We start from the raw sequence: 24593 nt of genomic DNA on the forward strand, positions 1-24593 counted from the left end.
GTCATTGTATCGAAAGGAATTGGCAGATACAGAAGAATTTAATGAAAGAGCATTTGAGCCAGAGCCTATGGTGATGAAGGCAGAAGTTCAAGCTGCTTTGAAGGAAATAGCAGAAAATAAGGCCCCTGGAATAGATGGTATACCAATTGACATATTTCAGCTAACAGATTCTGCCGCGGATGTGCTCACCAAGTTGTGCCAAGAAATCTGGAGAACAACCACTTGGCCAACTGACTAGAAGAGGTCTATTATTTGTTCCCATCCCAAAGAAGGGCGACCCAACTGAGTGTGGAAACTACAGGACAATATCATTGATTTGATTGTTCATAGGATACTTACAGAAATTTCTCAGTATCCATGTCATTTTCTTGGTAGAGTTATTCTCTATATTTCATCCATCTTCTTTTTGATGCTTTCTGCATCATCCAAGACCATTTTTCAGATCCTTTTTTCGTTTTGGTTCTAGCCCTTAGTGTACTTTTAAATGTCTTTTTGTCATTATCATCAAATTAGAACCAAATCATAGCTGGCCCTCCAGTGGCTTTTCAGAGGCTTTAAATCGAATGGAAGGAGACTGCTCATCTTTATCAGTGAGCAGTTGGTGAATTTAAACCATTTGCCTGGGGATGGCAGCGCAACTCCTGCCTAGCCTTACCCACTAGGTCATCAGTTGATGTTAGTTACTGTTGAAGCAAGTATTACTCAAAGAGACCCCATGAACACAGGATCTGAACCTTGTCTCATCCCCTGCCAGCATCACCTCTGATACACTCGAGCCCATTGCCAGAGTCACTGTGTAACACTGAGTAAATTCATCTCCTTGAAAGTGAATTTATCTTTGTTGACCCTCCACCTGAACAACCCATAGATTGCCCAATAAATAAACATGTCTTGGAGAAAGTGCAACCAGGGTGCTCCTTAAAGGTGAGGATGGCAACTTTGGGGCATGTTGTTAACAGGGGCCAGTCCTTGGAAAAGGACCTCATGCTAGGCCACCAGTTGTTGGGAACCATCTAGTTGAAACTGACCCTCCAGTGGGTTTTCAGACAGTAAATCTCAAGGGAGAAGACTGCCTGCCCATCCTTCTGCAGAACAACTGGTAGATTCAAATCACATGCCTTTGGAATTGCAGCTTCTTACCACTAGCCAGAGCCCTTCTTAATGAGTAGCTTTACTTTCCATATCTCGAAGGCTATAAAATCTGCAAGTAACCAAGGTCACTTTGGTCTGCATGGGTCCACTTTGTACTCTTCATTAAATAATATTTTCTCTTGATGGACACAGTTTGGAAGATATCTTGGAAACCATTTGGTACAAATGGCTTCATTTTACTTTGTGAATTCACACAGCTCTCTGGAGATGACTGGATTACAGGCCATTTTCCCCTTTGGGTAGCATAGACCCTAGAGAGTTGAGCTGCTAACCAAAAGCAACATCTCTCTGGCAGTTTGAACCACCATCTGCTCCACAGGACAAAGAGGAACAACACTCTCCTGTGTAACTTACAGACTCCAAAAACCCACTGAAGAGTCAGCTATGAATGAAGCAGTCCCAACTCCACAGCTGACTTGACTTCACCTCATTCAGGGATCCCTGGTGGCATAGTGCTCAGTTTACTTCTTCAAAACTACATATTGAGTATTTCATTGTTCCAGAAGTGCTTAATTACTTCTCAGTTTATATTTCTAGAATGCTCCATTTCTCATCAAAGAAGGATGGTACAATTATTCAAAATTGTATTGCTAATCCCTACGTCACTGCAGACATTCTTACTTTTTTGTAGCCTGTAACATAGTCATGCCCACAGGGAGCTTGAGTTTCCCAGTTGTAAGTATCTTAGTCATTTTGTGTGAGAATCAGCAATCAATCACTTGGTCTGTGTGTAAATATGGTAGTTAAGAAGTGCAGCCTTAACTCCATATTAAAGTTTTGACAAAGAGTCTGGAATCCGAGTTGAATTTTTTTTAAGAGCCATCTTTCTAAATGGTAGTCTCTTTACCCTTGCTGCTAACCTGGGTCATATATCTCAAGGACAACACTCTTTTCTGTTTAAGGTCTAGCTTGTGCAGGATATCTAACCTCTTTCCAAAAAGTTTTTATTATAGACAAACAGATGTAAGAATAGTCTTGAAATACAGCATTATCTGAATCTTTAACATGAACCTCCAGAAACAGACATGATCGAGAAAGAGTATAAAAAAACCAAACCCTTGGGAATTGACTCAGAGTCATTTCCAAGTTATGGCAACTCTCCATCAGATTTCCATTTTGCAGATGACAAAATCAAGAATCAAATGCTTCCTATCAACTCCTAAACTGTTCAACCCTTAAATCTTCAGCAATCAATCTTCCCATCAATCTTATGCTATAAGAAGGCAGAAAGTGCCAATGGCACTCAGTGATTTAACTTTCCCTAGGGAGCTCTGGTGGCTTTGTGGCATGAAGCTGCACTGCAATCCCAAAGACACAACATTCGAATCCTCCAGCTGTTGCACAGCAAAGATGGGACATGTCCTCCTGTGAAATTAACTGCCTCTGAAAAGCAGCTGTGGAGTCAGAACTGACCAAAGCTGACCCTCTGGTGGGGTTTGAGAGGCAGTCCATGACACATGAGACTGCCCATCCTTCTCACACAGAGCAGCTGGTGGACTGCAGTCACTGTAAACTCAGAAGCACATGGTTCAAATCCACCAACTGCTCAGTAGAAGGATGGGTAATCGCCTCCCCTGTGATGTACCGTCTCTGAAAACCCACCAGAGCGTCAGCTATAAATTAGTTCCAACTGGACAGTACACAGTAACTATGTATCTATTATTGGGAATCATATAGTCAGAACCAACCCATAGCTGTATATGTTAGTGTACTAAATAAAGTACGCACAAGATATTGGTTGGATTAATAAATACATGCAAGCTCTGGCAGCTAAGTGGTATGGAGCGGTGCTGCCAACCTTAAAACATGGCTCAAATCCACCATGATTTTGCTCCATGTGCAAAAGACAGGCCATCTCTTCTCATGTGATTTACTGCCTCAGAGAGCCCACCGGAGGGTCAGCTGTAAGTAGGTTCTGGCTCGATGGTACATAACAACAATAATTATATATATGCAAACTGAATGTATTAGTGTCATACCAGTTATGAGAGGAGATGCTCTAGTCAAGTGTAAATTAAATGCAAACACAACCCAACACTATTGAAATCAGTGTTCCTTTTCTTTCTCACTTTCCACCACTGTAGCTTCTTACACAGGCATCCCCTTTACAGAAGCTTCAGTGTGAGAGTCTTTACCATTTTAAACAAGCTGATCTCTATCAACTTCAGGAGATATTATTAAGATGAATTCAGTATTTGTGTGTATGAGTTGAGGGAAATAGGGGTGGTTAAAGTATAATCCAAAATTCCTGTCAGGTTGCATTTCTCTGCAAATATATTCTGCTTTTTGTATTCTTTCCCCTTATCTTTCTTGACAAGTAAATCTCATTGGATGGTGTAATTCAGCTTCTCATTATCCTCCTCCAGGTACGAAAATAACTCGTTTCTACCAATATTTTTGAGCCTTTTAATATACATTACAAATATTTTAGACCAATCACATTTCGTGTGTAACATATTTACAAAACAAAAATAATATAATAAATATGAATGAAACAGTGAATCTGACCAACAACAAGTTCTGTCACAACCAGATATTTAAAAGGAATGCAAAAACCTGTTGGTTTGCATGTGTTAAGAGTTTTGAGATAATTAGGAGTCTAGAATTATAATATATCTAGGAAAGAAATAAGGGAGGAAAATCCCCAAATTTAAGTTAGGTAGGATTCTTTCTCATTGCTAGTTATGTAGCATTAATTTGGTGATGTTTTAAACTGTGAACTTTGATGAATCATCCAAATGTGATACAAAGCTAAGATAGATCTATCATTTCAAAATGTACATGACATCCACATAATATCCTTTTAATTACTGTTATATACTGTAGTTCACACGATATCTACAAATATGAATGAGAAAGAAAAAAAATAACAGGTCACTGCAACATGTCTCACATTCCAATTTTAAATAAGACAAGCACATACTCAATCAAACATTGCATCATAATACATTAATAAATAACACCTAGTTGTTATGGTTATCTTGAACAGTTTACAGCTGTATATTTTAAGAGAACATTTTCTGCAGTTTTCACATTGTCAGTTAAAGGTAAAATAAATAATGAAGTTTTATAACTAAAAAAAGAGAAAAAGCGGTATCTATATAGAACACAAATAATTTTTGACATGCTGCTTTTCTGGTATAGTTTGCCACTGAAAATGAAAATTAAAAACAAATGATTGTCATTTAAAAACAATTTTTGGAAGCTTCCACAATATTAAGTATAAACCTTTACGTTTAACGTGGAAATCTTTTTGCCCATTAGCTTTGCATATGTGTAATATGCACACTGTGTATGTGTACCCCAAAACCAATCTGCTAGAGTCACGGGATACAAACTGGTGAGTGTGCTGAAAATGAGAAACAGCCAAAATACTGAACTAAAATCCAATCAGTTTGAGGTCTGGAAAGGTTTTATTCTCGTTTTATTTTCAAAAATGTCCTGGTGTGAATGTTTTTCCTTTGGATTTCCAACTGCCTTTAAAACAATACACCCTGCTGTACTAATTCAAGTGGTCTCTTAACCAGAGGTAAGGGGTGGGGATCTGGTTCCTCAGAGCAAAATACTGACAAGACATCTGAGTTGGTCTCTTCACAGCCTCACTGCAACTGCACATTTCTCAGGCCAAATGTTCGGTTTTATCTTCTATTCTGTTATCACAACCACTCAGAAAACGAGAGAATACTGAGTCAATGCTGGATAGCAGTCTTGACAATATCAAGCCTTATGGGAAAACTAGAAGTTTTGTTCAAGTTGGGTTGATGTTTTTATGCTAATAAGAACTTTTTTTTCCTTTAACCAACCACAGTTTTCTGAAGAGAATGGAAGGCAGCACCCAACCCCTGACCAGGATTAAAGATTCCCTCATCTGCAGAGTTCCTATTTTCTTTGGCCAGTGTTTTCACTAATTTTTTGCTTACCCAGGCAGTCCATGGTAATAAAAAACTGCAGTATAATCACTTTCCATAATTCAGGTCCTTTTGCAATGTTAATTCTTCTAACCAAGAAAAGGGTACAGTATGCTAAAGGCCACAGTAAATTTCCATTTAAAACAAAATAAAACAGAAAAACTTGCTGGTTGTGCTCCTCAAGTCTGTGTAAAGCCATAGCTCAAATTACAGCTTTTCAATAAAATCTAAAAAACATTATTTAAAACCATCATGTATTTCTATTATCTTAACTTCAGCTCACTTAATCCTATTCTCAATGAAATGGATGTTGCGCCTTCGGTGGCCTGGGGTTCCACTTCTCCCAGGCCAACAGCTGAAGAGGCTCCCCAAAGTACAGGCTGGAATGTTGTAACTCCCCCAGGTTACTGAATGAATGTTCCTCTGAATCTCTGGTCGTGTAATTCTGGGGACTTCAAGAAACCAAACATCCACATTCCTTATCAATGAGGAATTAATTCACAAGTAACTTAACGGTTTAGTTAGTATTGGAAACATGTTACTGGACTTTTTGGTTCATCTGTGAATACCTCAGAATTGTGACACACACGTAAGCATTAGCACAGGTCTGCAGCAGAAATGAGAAAGCTCATTAATTAATACAAGGGCTTCTGGCCTTGATTTTCAAATTCAGACCAGGCATCATTTAGTTCCATGAAAATCATCTTTGCATATTGTTCGTAGGGTTGCCCAGTAGCCTACAGGAAGAACAGAAAAATACATTAGAAACCACAGACCAAAATTCATTTCTACTAAATTACTGAATGCTAAAGCACAGGCTCTTGGATTTTTTAAAATATTGCTATTCTTCTTTTTATTCTTTAATCTATGGGATCCTAATTGTTATGATCTCCCTACAGCACCCACAGTCTAGCAACTTACATATGGTGGTGATAAAAAAGTTAGATAACAAGACTCATGAGCAGCAAAATATGCATCTACATTTCCCAGGAGTGTCGACCATCAGTACAAAGGTTCACTGCAGTCTCTCCTCAGCAGATTGTATTTCTAAACTCCCATTTTCCCTATTTCTAAAATAAGGGCATTCGAAAATTTTTGATTCATCTGTGAACACTTCAGAATAATGACATGCACAATTCCTTTTCTTTCTCTCTCTTGATTCATCAAAGCTCAAACGGAAAGTTGCTCTCATTAATTTATTCAGAATAAACATAATAAATCACAAAAAGATAAAACCAACTTTTTCAAATTCAAGTGTGTCCCCCAATGTGGCATGCCAGTCACAGCTATGTGTCATATAACATGATACAGTCTATACAGCAGCAAGATGTCTAACTTATGTTTGGGATATTTCTATATTTATACTTAGGTAATTGTTCAATTCAGCTTCGAGGTAGTCAAAGTTTCTGACTATATATACACAATTAGCATGTGCTGATTATTCAGTAAAAACATAGAATGGCACAAGTGACATGGAGCCTCATTTATTTCATTTTGAATACTGTGTAGTTACCTCCAGTTTGAATAAATACATTTTAAGATTCTATCACTACAATCCTGGTTAAATACACTGCTGTATCTACAAGGAGAAAAGCTTTCTTGTATCTATTTCTTATCTCTTACCTTATTTTTACCATAACAGGTCATGATACAATTTACATTTGATCCCTAAAAATGTAATCACTAGTGAATCTTACATATCTCTAAGTAAAGCTCTCACACTATTACATAGTTTGATCTATTTTCCCCCACATCATGAAATACATCTATTTGTTTACATATCCATTTTTATCTCATAAATTTTTTTAACCACAACCACAATTTTAATACATTAACTTTTTCTTTTTCATTGTCCATATTTCTTTTTAATATTAATTAAATATTAATATTTAATTGTTTAATATTAATATTAATGAAATAGTTTAATCAACCAGCATATTTGAAGCATGATTCTTACAAAATGATGAAATGAAGACAGCACAAAAAATACAATACAGTTAAGTCATACTCACTTTATCTGGATGCACGACCAGGACGGCCTTCCTATAAACCTTCTTTACCTGCTCTGGTGTTACCAGGTCTGCCATGCCAACTGGTTTCCACTTGGTCTCCCCAGCCCAGAGCACAGTGTGCATTGTGGAGAGGAGGGCTCTGATATTTCTTTCTTTGCCTTCAATCCATTCTAGAATCTGCAGGTAAAGGTGAATTAAGGAATTCAAATGCCTTTCAATCTAAAAGCTTTCCAGAGGACTTCAGAGACCCCTGCCCCAGTAGTGATGAAGTGCTTAAACATTCTGCATACCGTTTCCCCTCTTGGGATGTTTTTCCAATGTCTACCTCCTGCCTTGCTGATATGCTACTAGCTTGCACAAGAATTTCATACCACAAATACACAAGAACAAAAGGGCAGCCTTTGCCCAGGGATAAAGCTCAGAAGGCAAGAAGGGCTAGGAAAAAAGTATTAATAGAAAAAGGAAACACAGGGAAGAATACTGGAATACTGCCACAGTGTGGCGATTGTAATAAATGTCATAAAAGTGTTTTAAGTTGTTGCATGGAAAACCACTTTGCTTTGTAAACTTTCATTCACACCATAACAAAAAGTTTAAAGAAAGAAAAATATCATGCTTTTAACACTAATAGTTTGAATGTCTTCTTATCTCATCCCTAGAGTTACTTAATTAAAACCAAACCCACTGCCTTTAATTCAGACTCCCAGGACACTGTAAGACAAAGCAGAACTTCTCCACAGTTTCCAAGTCTGTAAATCTATTACAGAAGCAGACTTCCGCATGATCTCCCCTAAAGCATACACCTCATTGTTTTGTTTCCTGCCAAATGCCTCCATCTAGTACAATGTCTATGGTCTGGCCTCAGGGTATTATGCAGCTAACCGAAAGGCGTTGTCTCTAGTGGTTCAAATCCACCAAGTGCTCTGAGGGAGAATGACTTTGCAGTCTTCTCCAATTTACAGCCTGGTAAACGCTACAGAGCTCCACTGTGAGTTGGAATTGACTCAACAACAGTAAGTATGAGTTGTGAGTGGAGTATCTGGTATGTGATACACAGTATGTCCTTCAAAAGTGAATTTCTCTGAACTACACTACCTAGGCCTGCAATGAGATGGACTGACATAGGAATTGCAACAATGAGTTCAAACAATAACAACTGTGAGGGTGGAACAAGACAGTGGAGTGCTTTATTTGGGTGACCACAGGTCCAGTAAGAGTCGGAACCAACTCAATGGCACCTAAACCAAACATTCTATTGTATAGTGTACACACTTCTGTCATACTATCTGCTATGGTTTATTGCAGTTCTTTGTGTTTGTCTTGTCCAGTCATTAGGTAGAACTCCCTAAGAAATGCTATTGCTTCTTATATAAGCTTCTATCTCAGGAACCAAACAATATGCAGCCTGACACAGAGTATAGAACAAAATATTTTAAATGCATTTATCTGTTATGGTCAAACTTGAATGATACTCAGCTGGTAACCCAAAGGATGGAAATTCAAACTCAGCCAGTGCTTCCATGGAAGAAAAGGTCTGGTAATCTGCTTTGGTTAAGATTATAGCAAAAAACACAGCCAACCAACCAACCAACCAAACAAACAAACCAAACAACCCACCTATGGGGCAGTTCTACTCAGTTACAGGGTGTCACTGTGAGTCAGAATTGATTCAATGACACAAAACAACAACATTCAAATATGAACATTTGAAGTTTGAACAAATGAGAGGATGGGAAGGCTGCCAATCAGCACTTAGCACCTAAGGGCAGTTGAATGAACACCTTGTATTGAAGCACAGGTTTAGACATGGTTAATGATGGCTGCTCTCCTGTACAAAGTAAATACTCTTGACCATTTAACATGCAAGTATTGCTTAAAGGAAACTCATCACTTTTTCTTTTAAATATAAAGTATTGTCCTACTATGTTATGGGGAAAGGACACATCTCTGACACAGTCCTTTCTGGATTTTGAGCCACGTTGTGTTCCCTTTCTCTGTTCGGACAACAATTCCTGATCTAGGTGTAAGTTTAACATGAGCAAAATCAGGTTTTCTGGGATTCCCATTCTTCTCAAAGTTAGCCACAATTTGTCGTGATCCACACAGTCAAATGATTTTGTGTAGTTGATAAAACACAACTGGAAATCCTTCTAGTACCCTCTACTTTCAGCCATGATCCATCTGACATCAGCAGTGATATCTCTAGTGCCATAGCCTTTTCTAAATCCAGCTTCTATTTCCAGCAGTTCTAGTCATTTTTGATAGAAATATTTTGTTTGCATGAGCTGTGGTGCTGGAGAAGGCTATTAAATGTACCATGGACTGCCAAGAGAGGGTTAAACCAGGCTACTCCTTGGAGGCAAAGATTCTGGGGCTTCGTCTGACATACTTTGGACATGTTGCAAGGAGAGACAGGTCTTTGGAGAGGGACATCATGCTGGGTAGAGTGGAGGGACAGCGCAGGAGGGGAAGACCCTCTATGAGGTGGATTGATTCAGTGACTGGGGTAATAGGGACGGGTGCCAGAGGCAATGCGATTGGCACAGAATAGAGCAAGGTTTAGGGCTGTTGTACATAGGGTCGCTATGAGTCGCAAACGACTCGATGGCACATAACAACAACAACAATGCGATATTAGTGATACTGGTAGTCCCCTTTTTGGGGAATGGGACCTCTACCAATCAGGTGGCCAGGGAGTTGTCCTCCAGATTTCTTGGCACAACTTGATAAGCACATCCTGGGTTGCATCTGTTTGTGAACTGAAATATGTCAATTAAGAGTCCATCAATTCCTGGGGCCTTAGTTTTCACCAGTTCCTTTAGAATAGCTTGACTTTCCTCCTTTATTTATCATTGGTTGTTGATCACATGCTATTTCCTGAAAAGGTTCTGTGTCAGCCAATTCTTTTTGGTACAGTGGCCCCTTGTATTTGTTCTGGCCCTATGTATTCGTTCTTTCTTGCTTGGATGGTTCCTGGATTGTTCACTGTATTGTCCATAGCATCTTTAAGTACTGCAACTCACGGCTTGAATTTGTTCTTCAGTTCCTTAAGCTTATGATATGTTGATCAAGTTCTTCTCTTTTGATTTTCTGACTCCAGCTCTTTGCACATTTCATTATAATACTTTCCTTTGTTTTCCTGAGTTGTTCTTTGAAATCTTCTGTTCAACTCTTTAACTTCATCGTTTTTTCCCCTTTGTTTTGGTTTCTCAGCATTCTAGTGCAATATTCAGAGTCTCTCTGACATCCCTCTTGGACTTTTCCTCCTCCTATGTCTCTGTAAAAACCTCTGCTTTCTCCATGGATGATATCCTTGATATCATACCATAGTTTATTTGGTCATCTTTCATCAGTGTTCAGTGCCTCAAACATATTCTTGAGATGGTTTTTACCTTCAAGTGGGATAGACTCAAAGCCGTATCTTGGGTTTTGTTTTAATTTTCTTTGGCTTAAATTTGAACTTGCACATGGTAGCTGATGGTCTGTTCCACAGTCACTTTTGTTATCACTTTTATTTATTTTTTTTAGTAAAAAAATATACACGAAAGTATAGAATGTATTTTATGAAAGAACATTAAAAACGTATGCTATCCTACCCAAGGCTACTGTCCAATTAAAGGGTCACAGTTCCAGGGACAAGATGAAATATTGAGGTTACCAGAACTCTAATGTTGTTGTTGTTGTTGTTGTTATGTGCCGTCGAGTCGCTTGCGACTCATAGCGACCCTATGTACAACAGCCCTAAACCCTGCTCTATCCTGTGCCAATCGCATTGCCTCTGACACATCCATCCCGATTACCCCAGTCACTGAATCAATCCACCTCATAGAGGGTCTTCCCCTCCTGCGCTGTCCCTCTACTCTACCCAGCATGATGTCCCTCTCCAAAGACCTGTCTCTCCTTGCAATATGTCCAAAGTATGTCAGATGAAGCTCCAGAATCTTTGCTTCCAAGGAGTAGCCTGGGATGAATAGAGGGCTTTCTAATAGGTCCACGCACATTACCATGTCACATAGGATATGCAACTGGGAGAAGAGCTGACTCACCTTTAATTTCTCAGGATCCATTTCTTTAGCCATTTCCTCCTTTCTCATCTCAGCTATAGTTCGAGGCCCCTTTTTGTCTTTGTGGGCATTGAAGCCTTGACTAGAGAGCAAGTCTTCAAAGTCAGCTGCCTTTTGTTTCCCTTCTGTAATACAATTTTTGAAAATCACTAGTTTTTAACTCTTAAATATTAATATTGTATTATCTCAAAACACTTGGGAGTTTCAGAGTAACTTTATATGCTTTAAGTCCCTGAATCCTGAACTTACCTTGTGAGTAGGGTAAGAGACTATCATGCTATTTTACATATGAGGAAAATGGAGCCTGAAGGCCAGTCCAGGTTCACATGACATGTCTATCACAATGCTGTAACTTAGGACTGAATGGTTAAGACTAAAGCAGTTTCCCTTCTACTGTACCATCTTTTATAGATAAGATTACTCCTGATTTCCCTCAAGTCAGTTAGTTTTGATATTTGAAATCTAGGAATTGCAAATACAGGATACACATAACAAACAGTGCTGCTCATACCTGGATGACATTCTAGTGAATTATTATGCTATTACCCCCCCCCCATCTAGTTGTAGCCTCACCATCTTTATCTGCCTGCAGTCTAGCACTGTGTCAAAGAGCAAAGGAAGACCTTAGAGCCAGACTCTTTACATTCAAATATTAGCTTTACTATTTATTAGCAATGGGACCTTTAACAAGTTATTGATCATCCCCATGTACAATGGAGTTATTAATAATATTATCTATACCCAGACAATTGTCTTGAAAATTAATGAGTTAACATTTTCAAGAATTTAGAATGGTGCTTATTTAGATGTTCACTAATTTAAAGCAATATAAAACCAAAACACAGCAATCCATGCAACCAAGGTCAATGAGCCAAAGTTGGAGTATGATTTGAAATCTGTTTGCTACTTCTATGGGAAGTCTCAAAACTGCACATGTATAAATTCAAACATAAGTGCTACAAAGCTAGGGGTTGTCTATCTTTTAAATTGCTTTGTTATCAATGTTTTCTGTACTGAAGATGATCTGTAAATATCTGCTAATTAAAGACTCACCCCCACATCCACTAAAAACAAAAATGAAAAGGAAGCTACATGACTCTACGGAATTGTGCAAGGAATATCTTCTTTTAACCAAAGACCAAATGTGATGTTTCCTATTCTCAAAAAAATAATTTCTAGCATGTTAAGTCTGTGAGAAGGTAAGGATGACCCCTGTGTTGCAGCCCACTGAGTGTGCTGGCTAAGGGCAGTGGTCCTGAGAGGGAGCCCTTCTTTAGGAAGTAGTGAGCTGCTGTTCATAAATGAGAAATTAGGCATCAATTAAGTGTACTGATAAGTTGTGTACCTTAAAAATGCTAAATTGATAATAAAAAAAATGTAGGAGTCCTTGAGTCACACTGCTTTGCTTCAAATCCTAGTCCTGCGTCTGAAAAGCTTTATGAACTTTAGGGATCTACTTTGCCAATCTATGTCACAGATATTTAATCTACAACCTAGGGTTGTTTTGACAGTTCTATGGCCATTACAAATATTCAACAAATGGGAGCTGCTGCTACTAGAAGATCCAAATTGTCTTTTCCATTTTCAGTAGAGATCAAGACTACTTCCAACTCAAAGACAAGCTGTTTAAATGCATTTGCTCCTTGGGAGAAAGATGGCCAATCTCCTCCCATGCGAAGTACTGCCTCTGAAGACGCGCTGGAGGGTCAGCTTTGAGTCCGTTCTGACTCAATAGCAATGAGTTACAACAAAACCTATAAAAATAGATTTCTTTCTACTTTTAATCTAGAATACCATCCAGAGCATCCCCTATCCCAAACTGGAGCCCATTTTGTACTATTTTAACTTTGCTCTCAGAATAGAGGAAAAACCTGTCAGGGATGTTTGGGTGGCCTTAGGACTATCTACAAACTAGTGTTTAAGAAGGAACAAACGTCCAAGACATATACACCAGCAGATGAAAAAGAAAAAAAACAAACAGAAATTTTTTAAAAAAACAAAGAAATTCAGTGCAACAATGAATGAATGGAAATCCAAAGTCTTTGTAAACTTTCATTAAAATGAATAAAAAAGTCAATCACAAAAAAATTTGTACTATTATAATAACATACAACTTTCTTCACAGAAGGTTGTGTTAAATAACATATGAAAAAAAAATTAGTATTTGCTTACAGCGGTTTAACAATTTTCTTGTTGTCTTACAGTTGTTCAATGAAGGAGCCAGAATGGAAACAACATGCGAACTGTATGTATACTCTATTCCATCCATGTATGGTGGCAATAAAGAGAGATACTTGACATAAAAAAAATATGGGAATTCAGAAGGATCCAGCAGGGACTTGAAAAGACAGGGTAATGATAGGCATGGTCAAATGGTGATTAATTTTATAAAACATAATTGCTTGCTATGTGCTCGAAAGCTGGACAACGACAAGGGATGACAGAAAGAGAACTGATGCCTTTGAGCTGTGGTGCTGGAGAAAAGTATTTACTATACCATAGACTGTTGGGAGAACAAACAGGTTCATCCTGGAGAGAGTGAAACCAGGCTGCTCCTTGGAGTGAAGGATGCTAAGGGTTCATCTGAGATACTTTAGGCATGTTTCAAGGAAGGACCAGTCCTTGCAGAGGGACATCATGCTTGGAAGGATGGAGTGACAGAGTAAGAAAGGAAGACCCTCAATGAGATGGACTGACTCAGTGACTGGTATGTCAGAGACAATAAGGTTGGCACAGGATGAAGCAGGTTTCAGGGCTGTTGTACATAGGGTTGCTATGGGTTGCAAGTGACACTCAATGTCACATAAAAACAACAAACAACAATGCATGGAAATGACTGTATGAAACAATGTGAATGAAGGACAGTATGAAATGTAACATATACAAACTTTGTTAAGAAAACCAATATAAAATTAAAAAAAAATTACGAATAAAAAATAAATTCATGTTAAGAGTGTGGTAACTTTAAGGAGTTCCAGGCTCAGATTATGTTGTGTTTCTGCAGCTGTAGTAAGAATGCCTCAAAAACTACCAGACATGTTTTCTTTGTCTTCTCTTATATGTACCTAATTGACAGCAGCAAAATGAAACATGAAGACTTTAAAGCCAAGCCTCAAGCTATCACTCTTACCCACATTAGTGGTTCCTTTCCCACGTTCACTCTGGCCCCCAGGCATGGATGAGAAGCTCACATTGTAGTTGGGTCGGTTCTGTGGTGATGAGTGGGGCATGCTGGGCTGCGGCTTGGACTGTGACTGCTGCCAGCTGTACCCACCACCCTGCTGCCACCCTCCACCCATAGGCTGGGGAGAGGCCTTCTGTGGTGAACTGAGAGGTGGAAATCCTCCACCCAATCCAGTCGGTGTGGTGGGTTTGCTGGCAAATGAAGAACTACCTATGGGGGGGGAGGAGGGAGAGAGAGAGAAAGTAAGTAAATAATATCACCTCTTGTGCCCAAAGATATTATTTGCAATTACTTTAGAATAAAAATCCAGGACAGAATAATTAACATTCTTAGTAGTTTAAAAATTGGTAGAACATACATTATTTCATCTAATCCCCACAAAGATATTCTTAGGTATGTATTAATAACCACATTATTTTTTTTTCTCAGATGAAAAAATCTGCTGTTCAGAGTAGTTAAGTGAATTTTCCAAAGTCACACAGGTCCAAGTGTGAGATCTAAGACTTGAATCTAAGCCCCTGGCTCAAAGCCAGTGAAGCCCTCTCCAACACTGTGCCACCTCTTCCTCCTCACTGCGACCACAGCCAGGTTCCACTGCTTCTCTCGGTAAAAATAACCAAGTGTCAAGAGCAGGGAATAAAACAAAGTTAATTCATTAGGGGTCCACCAAAATCTTCATTATAAGGATTATTCACTGTTTGTATAAATACAAGCACAGTTAATGCCCAAGAGTAAATAATAATATCTGGAAATCTTGCAAGCAGATTTTAATTTCACACTTTGTGCACTTCACTGCAAGTCAGCAACGCAGCCAATACTCACTAACAACTCTGATCAAGACAGAGGATCTTAGTCAAGCTTTTAAAAATTATGCCCCTTTGTGCTAGGAATTTAAGTAGAATCTTCTTTTTTTTTTTTAAATCTTGATCTCTTAGTCCCCTATCTTTGAAGCTCTCACTGTGTGTGTGTGTATGTGTGTGTGTGTGTGTGTGTGTGTGTGCGTGCTGTTTCCCAAATATTCTCAAGACCAGCTGTGTTTATCTAAAGCAGTTTACTTAAAGCAGTAAACGTAAAAGCTGCAATGTGGTGATCTTTCATGTGACAAAGATGAGTTTTTATGCAGAGAGCCTAAAGAAGGAATGAAAAAGTAACTATCATTTATAAAGCTCCTCATGCTTTATTTCATGAGTCTGTATACATCACTGCCTTTAATCTACAGAACACACTTGGCAGATACTTTTGGTTCTACTTTAAAGACGAGAAAGCCAGTGCTCAGAAAGGGTTATTATTATGCTTGTAATCACACAGTTAGCTAATAGGGCTTAGAACTAACTGATAACAGATCCCCTAATTCCAAATCTCATACTCATTTGCTGCACTGCCCCTGATTTGCCTAATCTCCAATCCCTCCTCAAATCCCTCTCTTAACAACTCTTCCTTTATTGTGTCATTTTTCTGTAGATGTAATTTCTCTCTTTTCTCATCTTGAGACTCCTCTGTTCTTCCTCACTGGTAATAACTTGGGCTTGGAGTCTAAGTTTGAGTCTCAGCTCTATCACGGATGCATTTATTCATTGGTTCATATATTTATTTAGTCTGTTTTTGCTCAGCATCTACTCTGTGTTAGGTACTAAGAATATAGCTGAAAACACGATATGGAGAATCCTTGATGTTCCAAAACTGAGTGGAAAACTTCACCTCTTTGAGTCTCAGTTTTCTCACTTGTAAAATAAATATATATCTACACCACCAATCCGTTGTAATGAAAGGCTACATAAACAAAGCACGTGACGCAGAACTTCAAAATCCATGCCTCCAAGGAGCATGTAAAGGTATATATTCATTTGTAAACAAAGGCTATATGAAAATACTTCACAAACCTGGAGATAAAAACATTAAATATTATAAAATAATGCAAGTTCATGTGACCAGCACATGGCTGGTGGATCAAAACCAGTTAACCAGTGCTTAACCAGTAGCCTTCAAGTTGACTCCAACCCAAGGTGGCCTCGTGTGTGTCAGAGTAGAACTGTGCTCCACAGGGCTTTCGCTGGCTGATTTCCAGAAGATGATCACCAGGCCTTTCTTCAAAGGTTGTTGTTGTTATTGTTGTTAAGTGCCATTGAGTTGCAGGCGACTCACAGTGACCCTATGACGGCGAGTCCTCAATGCCTGGGTGCCTTTTATTCTCTCTCCAGGTTCACAAGGTTTCCAGAGGCAAGGTACTTTTGCATAAACAGAACTAAATCATCACAGGAGTTGCAATCTGAAGCCTGGCATTGCCTCCTCAGTTTGAAACTCAGAGATGGAGCCTTCCTGCTAAAAACATACCAACATACACCTAACACTCTGAGTGCATAGAGTTTAATTTTATATATTTAGGAAATCTTCATTCTGAATTATCCATGGTTTTTGCAGTTACTTGCTATGCATCAAAGAACAGGATAATGACTAAGGATGTCAGAAGAAGAATAAAAAGCTTTGAACTGTGATGCTGGAGAAGAGTTTTGAACATACCATGCACCGCCAAGAAAACAAATAAGTGTCTCAGAGAGGGTGAAACCGTATTTCTCCTTGGAGGCTACGATTTTGAAGCTGTCTCACATACTCTAGGCACATGGCCAGAAGGGAACTATCCTTGGAGAATGACATCATGCTTGCAAAGGTGACGGGACAGGGCAAGAGAGGAAGACCCTGGATAAGAAGAACTGATACAGTAACTGGGGCAATGGGGGTAGGTGTGTCGGAGTCATGAGACTGGCTCAGGACAAGTCAGGCTTCAGAGCTATTGTACATAGGGTTGCTATGAGTCACAGCTGACTTCATGGCATATAACAATGACAACAACCCATACATACACACAAGCACGTGTGTGTGTGTGTGTGTGTGTGTGTGTGTGCGCGCGCGCGCGCACGCACAGGTCCTGCCTGGAAAGGGTGAAACCAGGTTGCATCTTGGAGGCATGAATTTTGAAGTTCTGCCTCACATACTTTGGGCATGTTGCCAGGAGGGACTAGTCCTTTGGAGGAAGACACTTTGTTTGGTGAGGGTCACCTTAATGAAATGGGTTGACAGAGTGACTGTGGCAATGGAGTAAAACATGTCAGACAGAGATGGTGAGGTTGGCTCAGGATAAGGCAAAGTTCAGACCGTTGCTCACAGGGCTGCTATGAGTTGTACTCAATTCGGTGGCCGACAGCAATAAGAGCATTTACTTATTATTTAAAATATTTGCAAGTATGGAAAAGTGTAAAGAACTAAACTGGACTCCATAGTCTCATCCTATTTTCACTTATTCATTTAGTCATGAACCATGAATAGGCATCTTCTACAAGCTAGCCTGCACACACAGTGATGAAAAGGCAGATGTTGACCCTGCTCTAATGAAGTTCATCACATCACATAAAGTCATTATCATCTGAGCGAACCCACAAGCCAGGAGCCAAACTCTAGGGCTACCAATCCATAGTAAAAGCTAAAGCAGTGGTTCTCCTACTTGGCTGCCCAGGAGAATCACCCAGGAAGCTTTTAAGTCTCTGGGTGTCACACAGTGTGGGAATCCAAGTATCAAACTAAATAGTAATCAAGATGATAAACCAAATACTATATCAGGATATGAGGGAGGTGAAAATACAAGCTGGAATTCCTCCTGAGAGGTCACAGGGGTCAAGCACCAAGGCAGACCTTCAGGCATTTTCACAATTCTTGGACTGTATTTGCCAAGCCCTCTCTCCTGAGTCAAGCATAAGGTTTTCAATAAAAAGAGCTTAGCTTCATTTGCATAGAATTCTCTTTGTGATTTGCTCCCTGGTAATTCTCAATAAAGTCACAGGGAAGCCAGGTTAGGCGCTTCAGTCAAGCTGTTCATCCCCTGCCTTTTACGCTCTCTGTTTTATCTCAGTCCTGGTATCCCTGTCTCTTCTATGTCCTTGGTTTACAACAACACAGGATTTCCAACTACACTGCTAAATACAGGCTGTTCAAATTCATCTTTAACACTGCAGGAAAGCCTGGCAATTGGCTTCCATAAAGATCAGAGCCAAATAGGACTACATGGAGCAGTCCTCCTCTATCACATACTGGGAAATAAAGTTTGCTTTTAAAAAGTTGCAGAGATACATCCTGGATCAGTTAAATCAGAATGTCTATGGGAGAGGCTAACATTCTGGTGCTAGGATTAAAAAATGTTTAACATGCCAATATTTTGATGCAAAGGACACTGCCTTTTGTTTCTTAATTGCAGCCATATAATTTGGAAGCTTCATTTATATTCTCAGAACCCCAGCCTAAAAGCAAAAAATTTCTGACTTGTAACCTTTGTTCAGATACCAAATCTATCTGACCAAACTGCCTCTTACACTGCTTACTTACATGTTAATTTTGCTACAGTGAAACTCTTTGTCTGATACTCTTCTTGAAGCTCTAACTACACCTTAGAAGTCCAAAACTAGGCATTCAGAAGTGGTATAGTTAACAACAGAAACACTGATGCATTGCTTTGTATTCAAACTAACTTCAGGATTCAGAGGTTAAGTTCATTGAGAATGCAGGCATTTTAGGCTCCATGTACTAATACTAACTTTTTGTAACATCAAATATTTAGATTTGAGACTTTGTTTGTTTGTTTGCTATAAGTAAGTATTATTTATAAGTTAACCTGCTAAGTTTGTACCAAGTGTCCCAAGGTCGGCAAAAGGATCCAAAGTCTGGGGTTTATTTTGATGTGTGGGAGTGCCATGCGAAGATCCCGTGGGGCTGGTGGCAGCAGACTTGCTTCCCATTCCAAAACCTCCTGAGAAGGAAACAATGTTACAAATGAGGCAGCTGTCTTTAAAGTTCAGCATCATAGAGCTACTGTCTGTCTTGTCTCTAGGACAAAGGTCCAGAAGTATGTAAAACGTTGCTAACATGTTTCCCTAGCTTGAGTGAATCCCAGCCTGAAGCAGGGGCAGGGCAAGGAAAAGACACTTGCTGATTCCTGACCATACCTGTGAACTGCTATATTCAATGTTTACCTTTCAGTCTACCTGACTTCAAGCATTTCTATGGGCTTCATTGTCAAATTTGGGGCTGACTTCAGGCTCTGCCACTTTCTAGCAAAGTGATATTGGGCAATGTTTAATGTTCCTGAACTTCTAAGTTTCAACATTTTCTCATACCAAAAAAAAAAAAAAAGAAGAAGCAAAAATGGTTTCAGAAAGTCGTTGTGATTACCACAGACTATACACATATGGGTGTACATGTGTGTATTTGCATGAATCTGTACATGTTAGATATACACAACCTATGAGCATATCTATGCGCATGTTTATTTTTGCATTCATTTACATGGGTCTGTATTTGCATGTTTCTCGCTCTTTGTGTATGTGTGCATGTGTGTGTGTGTGTAATTTGCACAAGGTTGAAAATACAGTCAGAAAGGTAGCTTTCAATGAATGCCACCGTAGCCATGACAAGATCATCTCATCTATTGCAAAGAAATTCAACCCCAAAACAAGAATTTCCTGAAGGAAGATAATTCATATTAATTCAACACCTACTGTAGACTTTAACATAAGTTATGTCATTTACATTTAAATAGCTATGCAGAATAAAAATAATTACCCCATTTAGCAGTAAAAGAACTGATATTAGAACTTGTCAAAAAGAGATAGAGCTCTTCTCTATTCTATAAGGATATTCTATTCTTATTCTATTATCAAAGCAGAAGTAGAAAAACCAAGACCTGGAAAACTGAAATAACAAAATACATAGTATTATCGCACCATTAAGTATGATGAGGAAAGCTCATTAAGAAGGTATTCAGGAAAAATCACCAAATTACATGATTATAATGATGATTATATACTCACTTCATATTGTGTAAAGGATTATGATTTAGCAATTGGCTAAATAAGTACAAAAAATAACCTGCTAGTATTTACCTGGCTTAGCATGCCAGTCCCAGCCTCCTGAGACATCGGCCTGAATGTTCACAGCAGGTGTACTAGAAGCTGCAAATGAGAAGGGAAAATAAAAATAAGGTAGTTCAGAATCCACTTTTCTGAGTTCATACATGAAAATGCCATCTCTTCCATAAAGCCAATATAATTCTCTAGAACTCATTTTTTTCTGTGAGTTTTCTATATAACACTTGATACGTCATATCTTCATTGAAGGTATTCACATGTGGCTTGGTAGAAATTCCAAGTATATCATTTGCCCATTTTTCTTCTTTGGTTCATCTTCATATCCATCACAAAGTATGTGTTCAATCTATAAACTATAAATGGGTGTATGATGGATGGAGAGGAGACTAAAACTGTCAGCAGCTTCATCTTGGATCTACAATTAACACTCCTGGTACCAGCAGTCAAGATAAAGGAGATGCACTGCACTGTGAAAATCTGCAGTTAGGGACCTCTCCAAGTTACTGAGGAGTTGTGATGTCAATTTGAGGACTAAGATGTGTCTGGTTCAGGCCATGTTCTGATTACTTCCTATCCATCTGAAAAAGATGGACAATGATAAGGATGACAGAAAAAAACCCTGACACTTTTGAGCTGTGGTGCTGGAGAAGAGCACTGAATATCCCATGAATGGCCAAGAGAATGAACAGATATGTCTTGGAGAGGGTGGAGCTAGAATGCTCTTTGGAGGCAGTAATGGTGAGGCTTCACCTCACATACTTTGGACATATTGCTAGGAGGGGCTATTCCTTGGAGAGGGACATAATACTGGGAAGGGTGGTCGGCAAAGGAATGGAAGACCCTCAACCAGGTGGACTGAAACAGTGACTGCTGCAATGGGCTTTTGTTTGTCAGAAAGTGTGAGGATGGTGCAAGATAGGACAGGATTCAGATCTTTTGTTCAGAAGGTTGCTATGAGTCGTACTCGACTCAACAGCACCTAAAAACCACAACAAGGTGCTGTTGAGTCAAGTATGACACATAACAACCCTGTGAAAACCAGATATGAATCTTGTCCTATCGTTGTCATCCCTGGGAGTTCCTCAAAAACAAGGACTATTTTCTTAATCTTCGTGTGTTCTGCTTTAGCGGGCTGTAAGAAAAATGCAAGGAGGATATAGGAAGAGTGGAGGCAAAATTTAAACTCAGTTTACTTGACCTTGACATTAATGAGAATATTGAAAACAGTATTTGGAAGGGAAATAGTATGTAGAAGACTAAATCAGTAATGAGGAATATGTGATATAATCTAACATGGAGAAGCCACAGTGGATGTTTTATGTGAGTAAAGACTTAACCTACACTAACGTATCCTTTCTCACATGAGTAGCCAATATCCAAATACGAGGCTCTTTAGAGTGGATACTACTCCTAGGTGAGAGATAAACTGCTTGGACGGTGTCCTGTGGGCCCACTTCAAAGAATCTGAGATTTTAAATTATTATAAAAATCACCCACAAAAGTTGTTTCAGGACTGATTTATCTTCTCCAATCAAATTAGATTTTAACCAATGTTGTACAAATCTCTTTTCATTTGCATGATTTCCACAAAGTGAAGCAGATGACTAGACTATGTAGTCTGGTAAGCTTGCTGTTTAAGTTATATAGTAACAATATTAAATAAAATAAGAAGAAAATAGATGAAATTATGCTCTTGCCAGCATAGCAAGTGATTGAAAAGAGCATGGCCTCAATCTGGAGTACTTTAGTCCTCAAACTGCCATTGTTGGTCAAATATTTTCTCCATCTATCAGGATGTTGCCTATAGATCCAGGGTGAGAATTTTTGTTTTCTTGACACTGAGATGCAATCCACATTCAAGACTATATTCTTTGATTTTCTGCAGCAAATACTTCAAGCTCTCCTCACTTTCAGCTAGCAAAGTTGTATCATCTGCATAATGAAAGCTATTGGTAAGTCTTCTTCTGATCCTGATACCACATTGTTCTTCACCCAGTCCAGCTTCTTAAATGATCTGTTCAGCATACAAACTGAATAGTTATGGAGAAAGATACAACTCTGATGCATACCCCCTGATTGAGGCTCAATGTCAAGAAGACAAAGATTCTCACTACTGGAACAAGTGGCAGCATCAGGATGGATGGTGAAGAGACTGAGATTGTTCACAGCTTTAGATTGCTTGGCTCCACAGTCAACACTCTTGGCAACAGTAGCCAGGAAATTAAAAGATGTATTGTGATGGAAAAGTGTGCTGTTAGGGACCTGTCCAAAGTACTGAAGAGCAATGGTGTCTCTCTGGAGACTAAGGTGTATCTGATACAGGCCAAGGTCTTTGCTATCATTTGCTGTGCATCAGAGAGTTGGACAATGACTAAGGAGGACAGAAGGAGAACTGACGCCTTTGAGCTGTGGTGTTGGAGAAGAGTATAGATGGTACCATGGACTGTTAGGAAAACAAACAGATTCATCCTGGAGAGGGTTAAACTGGCTGCTCCTTAGAAGCAAGGATTCTGAGGCTCTGTCTAACATACTTTAGACATGTTGTATGGAGGGACCGGTCCTTGGAGAAGGACATCATGCTTGGGAGGGTGGAGGGAGACAGCACAGGAGGGGAAGGCCCTCTATGAGGTGGATTGATTCAATGGGGTAATCAGGATGGGTGTGTCAGAGACAGTGTGACTGGCACAGGACACAGCAGAGTTTAGGGCTGTTGTACACAGGGTCGCTATGAGTCAGTCACAAGCGACTTGACGGCACATAACAACAACAACAACAGTGTTCCCTTGCTCTGTTTGCACAACAGTTTCTTGGTCTAGGTAAAGGTTTCTGGGATTCTAATTCTTCTTGATGTTGGCCATACTTTGTAATAATCCACATTTTCAAATGCCTTTGCATAGTCAACTAAGCACAAACAGATATTCTTCTGGTATTTCTTGCTTTCAGCTAGGGTCCACCTGGCATCAGCTATGATATCCATGGTGCCATGGCCTCTTCTAAATGTACCTTGAACTTCTGGAAGTTCACTGTCTATACACCGTTGTAGCCATTACTGACTGCTCGCCTGCAGTAATTTGCTTGCATGTGATAATTTTAACATGATAAAGATAGAATATTAATGAGATATTTTACTATCCTCTTTGATATGAAGCTTTGAAATCAGGTATTTTATATTAAGATTAAATCTCAAATTAGATGCACTACATTTCAAGTTCTCAGTAGTCACATGTCGCTAGTGGCTGCTGGGCAAGACAGGTCTAATACTTCAGAATGATATATTTTGAGCTATTTTTCTTTGCAATACTAATTTTGTGGTATGTTAATATCTTACTAATTCTAAGGCATATAATTGTTTCACATTCCAAAGATCTGTATAATTAGATACATCTTCAAAATATCAGGCAGTACTTATAATTTATAAGATAATGATAGATCCTACACAAAATGATACTTTAGGATGCAGTGGGTGAAGTGCTAATGAAAAAAATGTTTTACAAAAGCTTAGTAAAATAAAGTTAAGCAGGTTTCTTTTCTGTAAGACATCCCTAAGTCTTTTAATTTTTGAAATGACATTTTATTATGTTTTCATGGAAGACTGACTAACAGTTTGGGTTTCCGTTCAACAATTTCTTCACACTTGTTCAGTGGCATGGGTTACAGTTTTCTTTCTCTTCAGGGTGTTCCAGTTCTATTACTTGAGTTTCCCTGCCCCTTTACATTCTTATCTTTACTTTAAAGTAGTTGTTGCTGCTGGTTGTGATCCAGCTGGCTTCAATTCATGTTATAATATAGAGATGTTGCCAAGTCCTCTAACAGCATGTTTGTGAGTTTGTTACAATATGGAGACTCTGGGATTTCTATAATGCTGAAAGCTTTTGGTATTTTGCATAAGCAGAGCCACCTATCTGGTGGGCAGATTCTCTAACAGCTTCAGTTGTTAAGTGCTGTCAAGTCAACTAGTACTCACAGCAACTTGATCAACAATAGATCTGAACTTTGCCCTATCCTGTTCCATCCTCACAATCTCCAAGTTCAAGTCCATTGTTACAGAAACTGTATCAATCCATATTGGTGAGGGTCTTGCTCTCTTTATTTGACCCTTCACCTTTCCCAGTATGACGTCTTTTCCAAAGATTGACCCCTTCTGACAACATATATGTGAGACAAAGTGTCACCAGCGAGGCCTCTTAAGGAGTGTACTGCTTACATCTCCTGTTCTCCAGGACAAATTCATTTGTTCTTTTGGAAGTAATACTTTTCTTCAACCACAATTCAAAGACATCAATTCTTCTGTGGTGTACCATTGTCCAACTTTCACATGGAGAAGAAGTAATGAAAAATACCATGACCTGGATCAGGTGCACCAA

The 24593-nt window shown here is 39.0% G+C and overlaps 1 protein-coding gene across 3 annotated transcripts in view; it reads right to left on the bottom strand.

Annotated features, from left to right (window-relative positions):
• Positions 1 to 4987: 4987 nt before the first annotated feature.
• Positions 4988 to 24593, bottom strand: part of DNAJC6 (DnaJ (Hsp40) homolog, subfamily C, member 6) — a 239428-nt gene continuing 219822 nt past the window's right edge. For 2 of the 3 annotated variants that reach the window (XM_006879764.1, XM_006879765.1), the window contains exons 14-19: positions 20245 to 20313; positions 18993 to 19112; positions 14267 to 14530; positions 11119 to 11261; positions 7073 to 7249; positions 5696 to 5797 (exon numbers count right to left, since the gene is read on the bottom strand). In XM_006879764.1, coding sequence (XP_006879826.1) covers positions 5696 to 5797; positions 7073 to 7249; positions 11119 to 11261; positions 14267 to 14530; positions 18993 to 19112; positions 20245 to 20313 — 875 coding nt within the window. Of the gene's footprint in view, positions 5798 to 7072; positions 7250 to 11118; positions 11262 to 14266; positions 14531 to 18992; positions 19113 to 20244; positions 20314 to 24593 lie in introns of all 3 variants that reach the window. The other variant, XM_006879763.1, reaches the window with a different exon arrangement.

Source organism: Elephantulus edwardii, unplaced genomic scaffold (genome assembly GCF_000299155.1).
Source record: "Elephantulus edwardii isolate Elephantulus edwardi_28Jun2011 unplaced genomic scaffold, EleEdw1.0 scaffold00005, whole genome shotgun sequence".
Taxonomy (NCBI): Eukaryota; Metazoa; Chordata; class Mammalia; order Macroscelidea; family Macroscelididae; genus Elephantulus; species Elephantulus edwardii.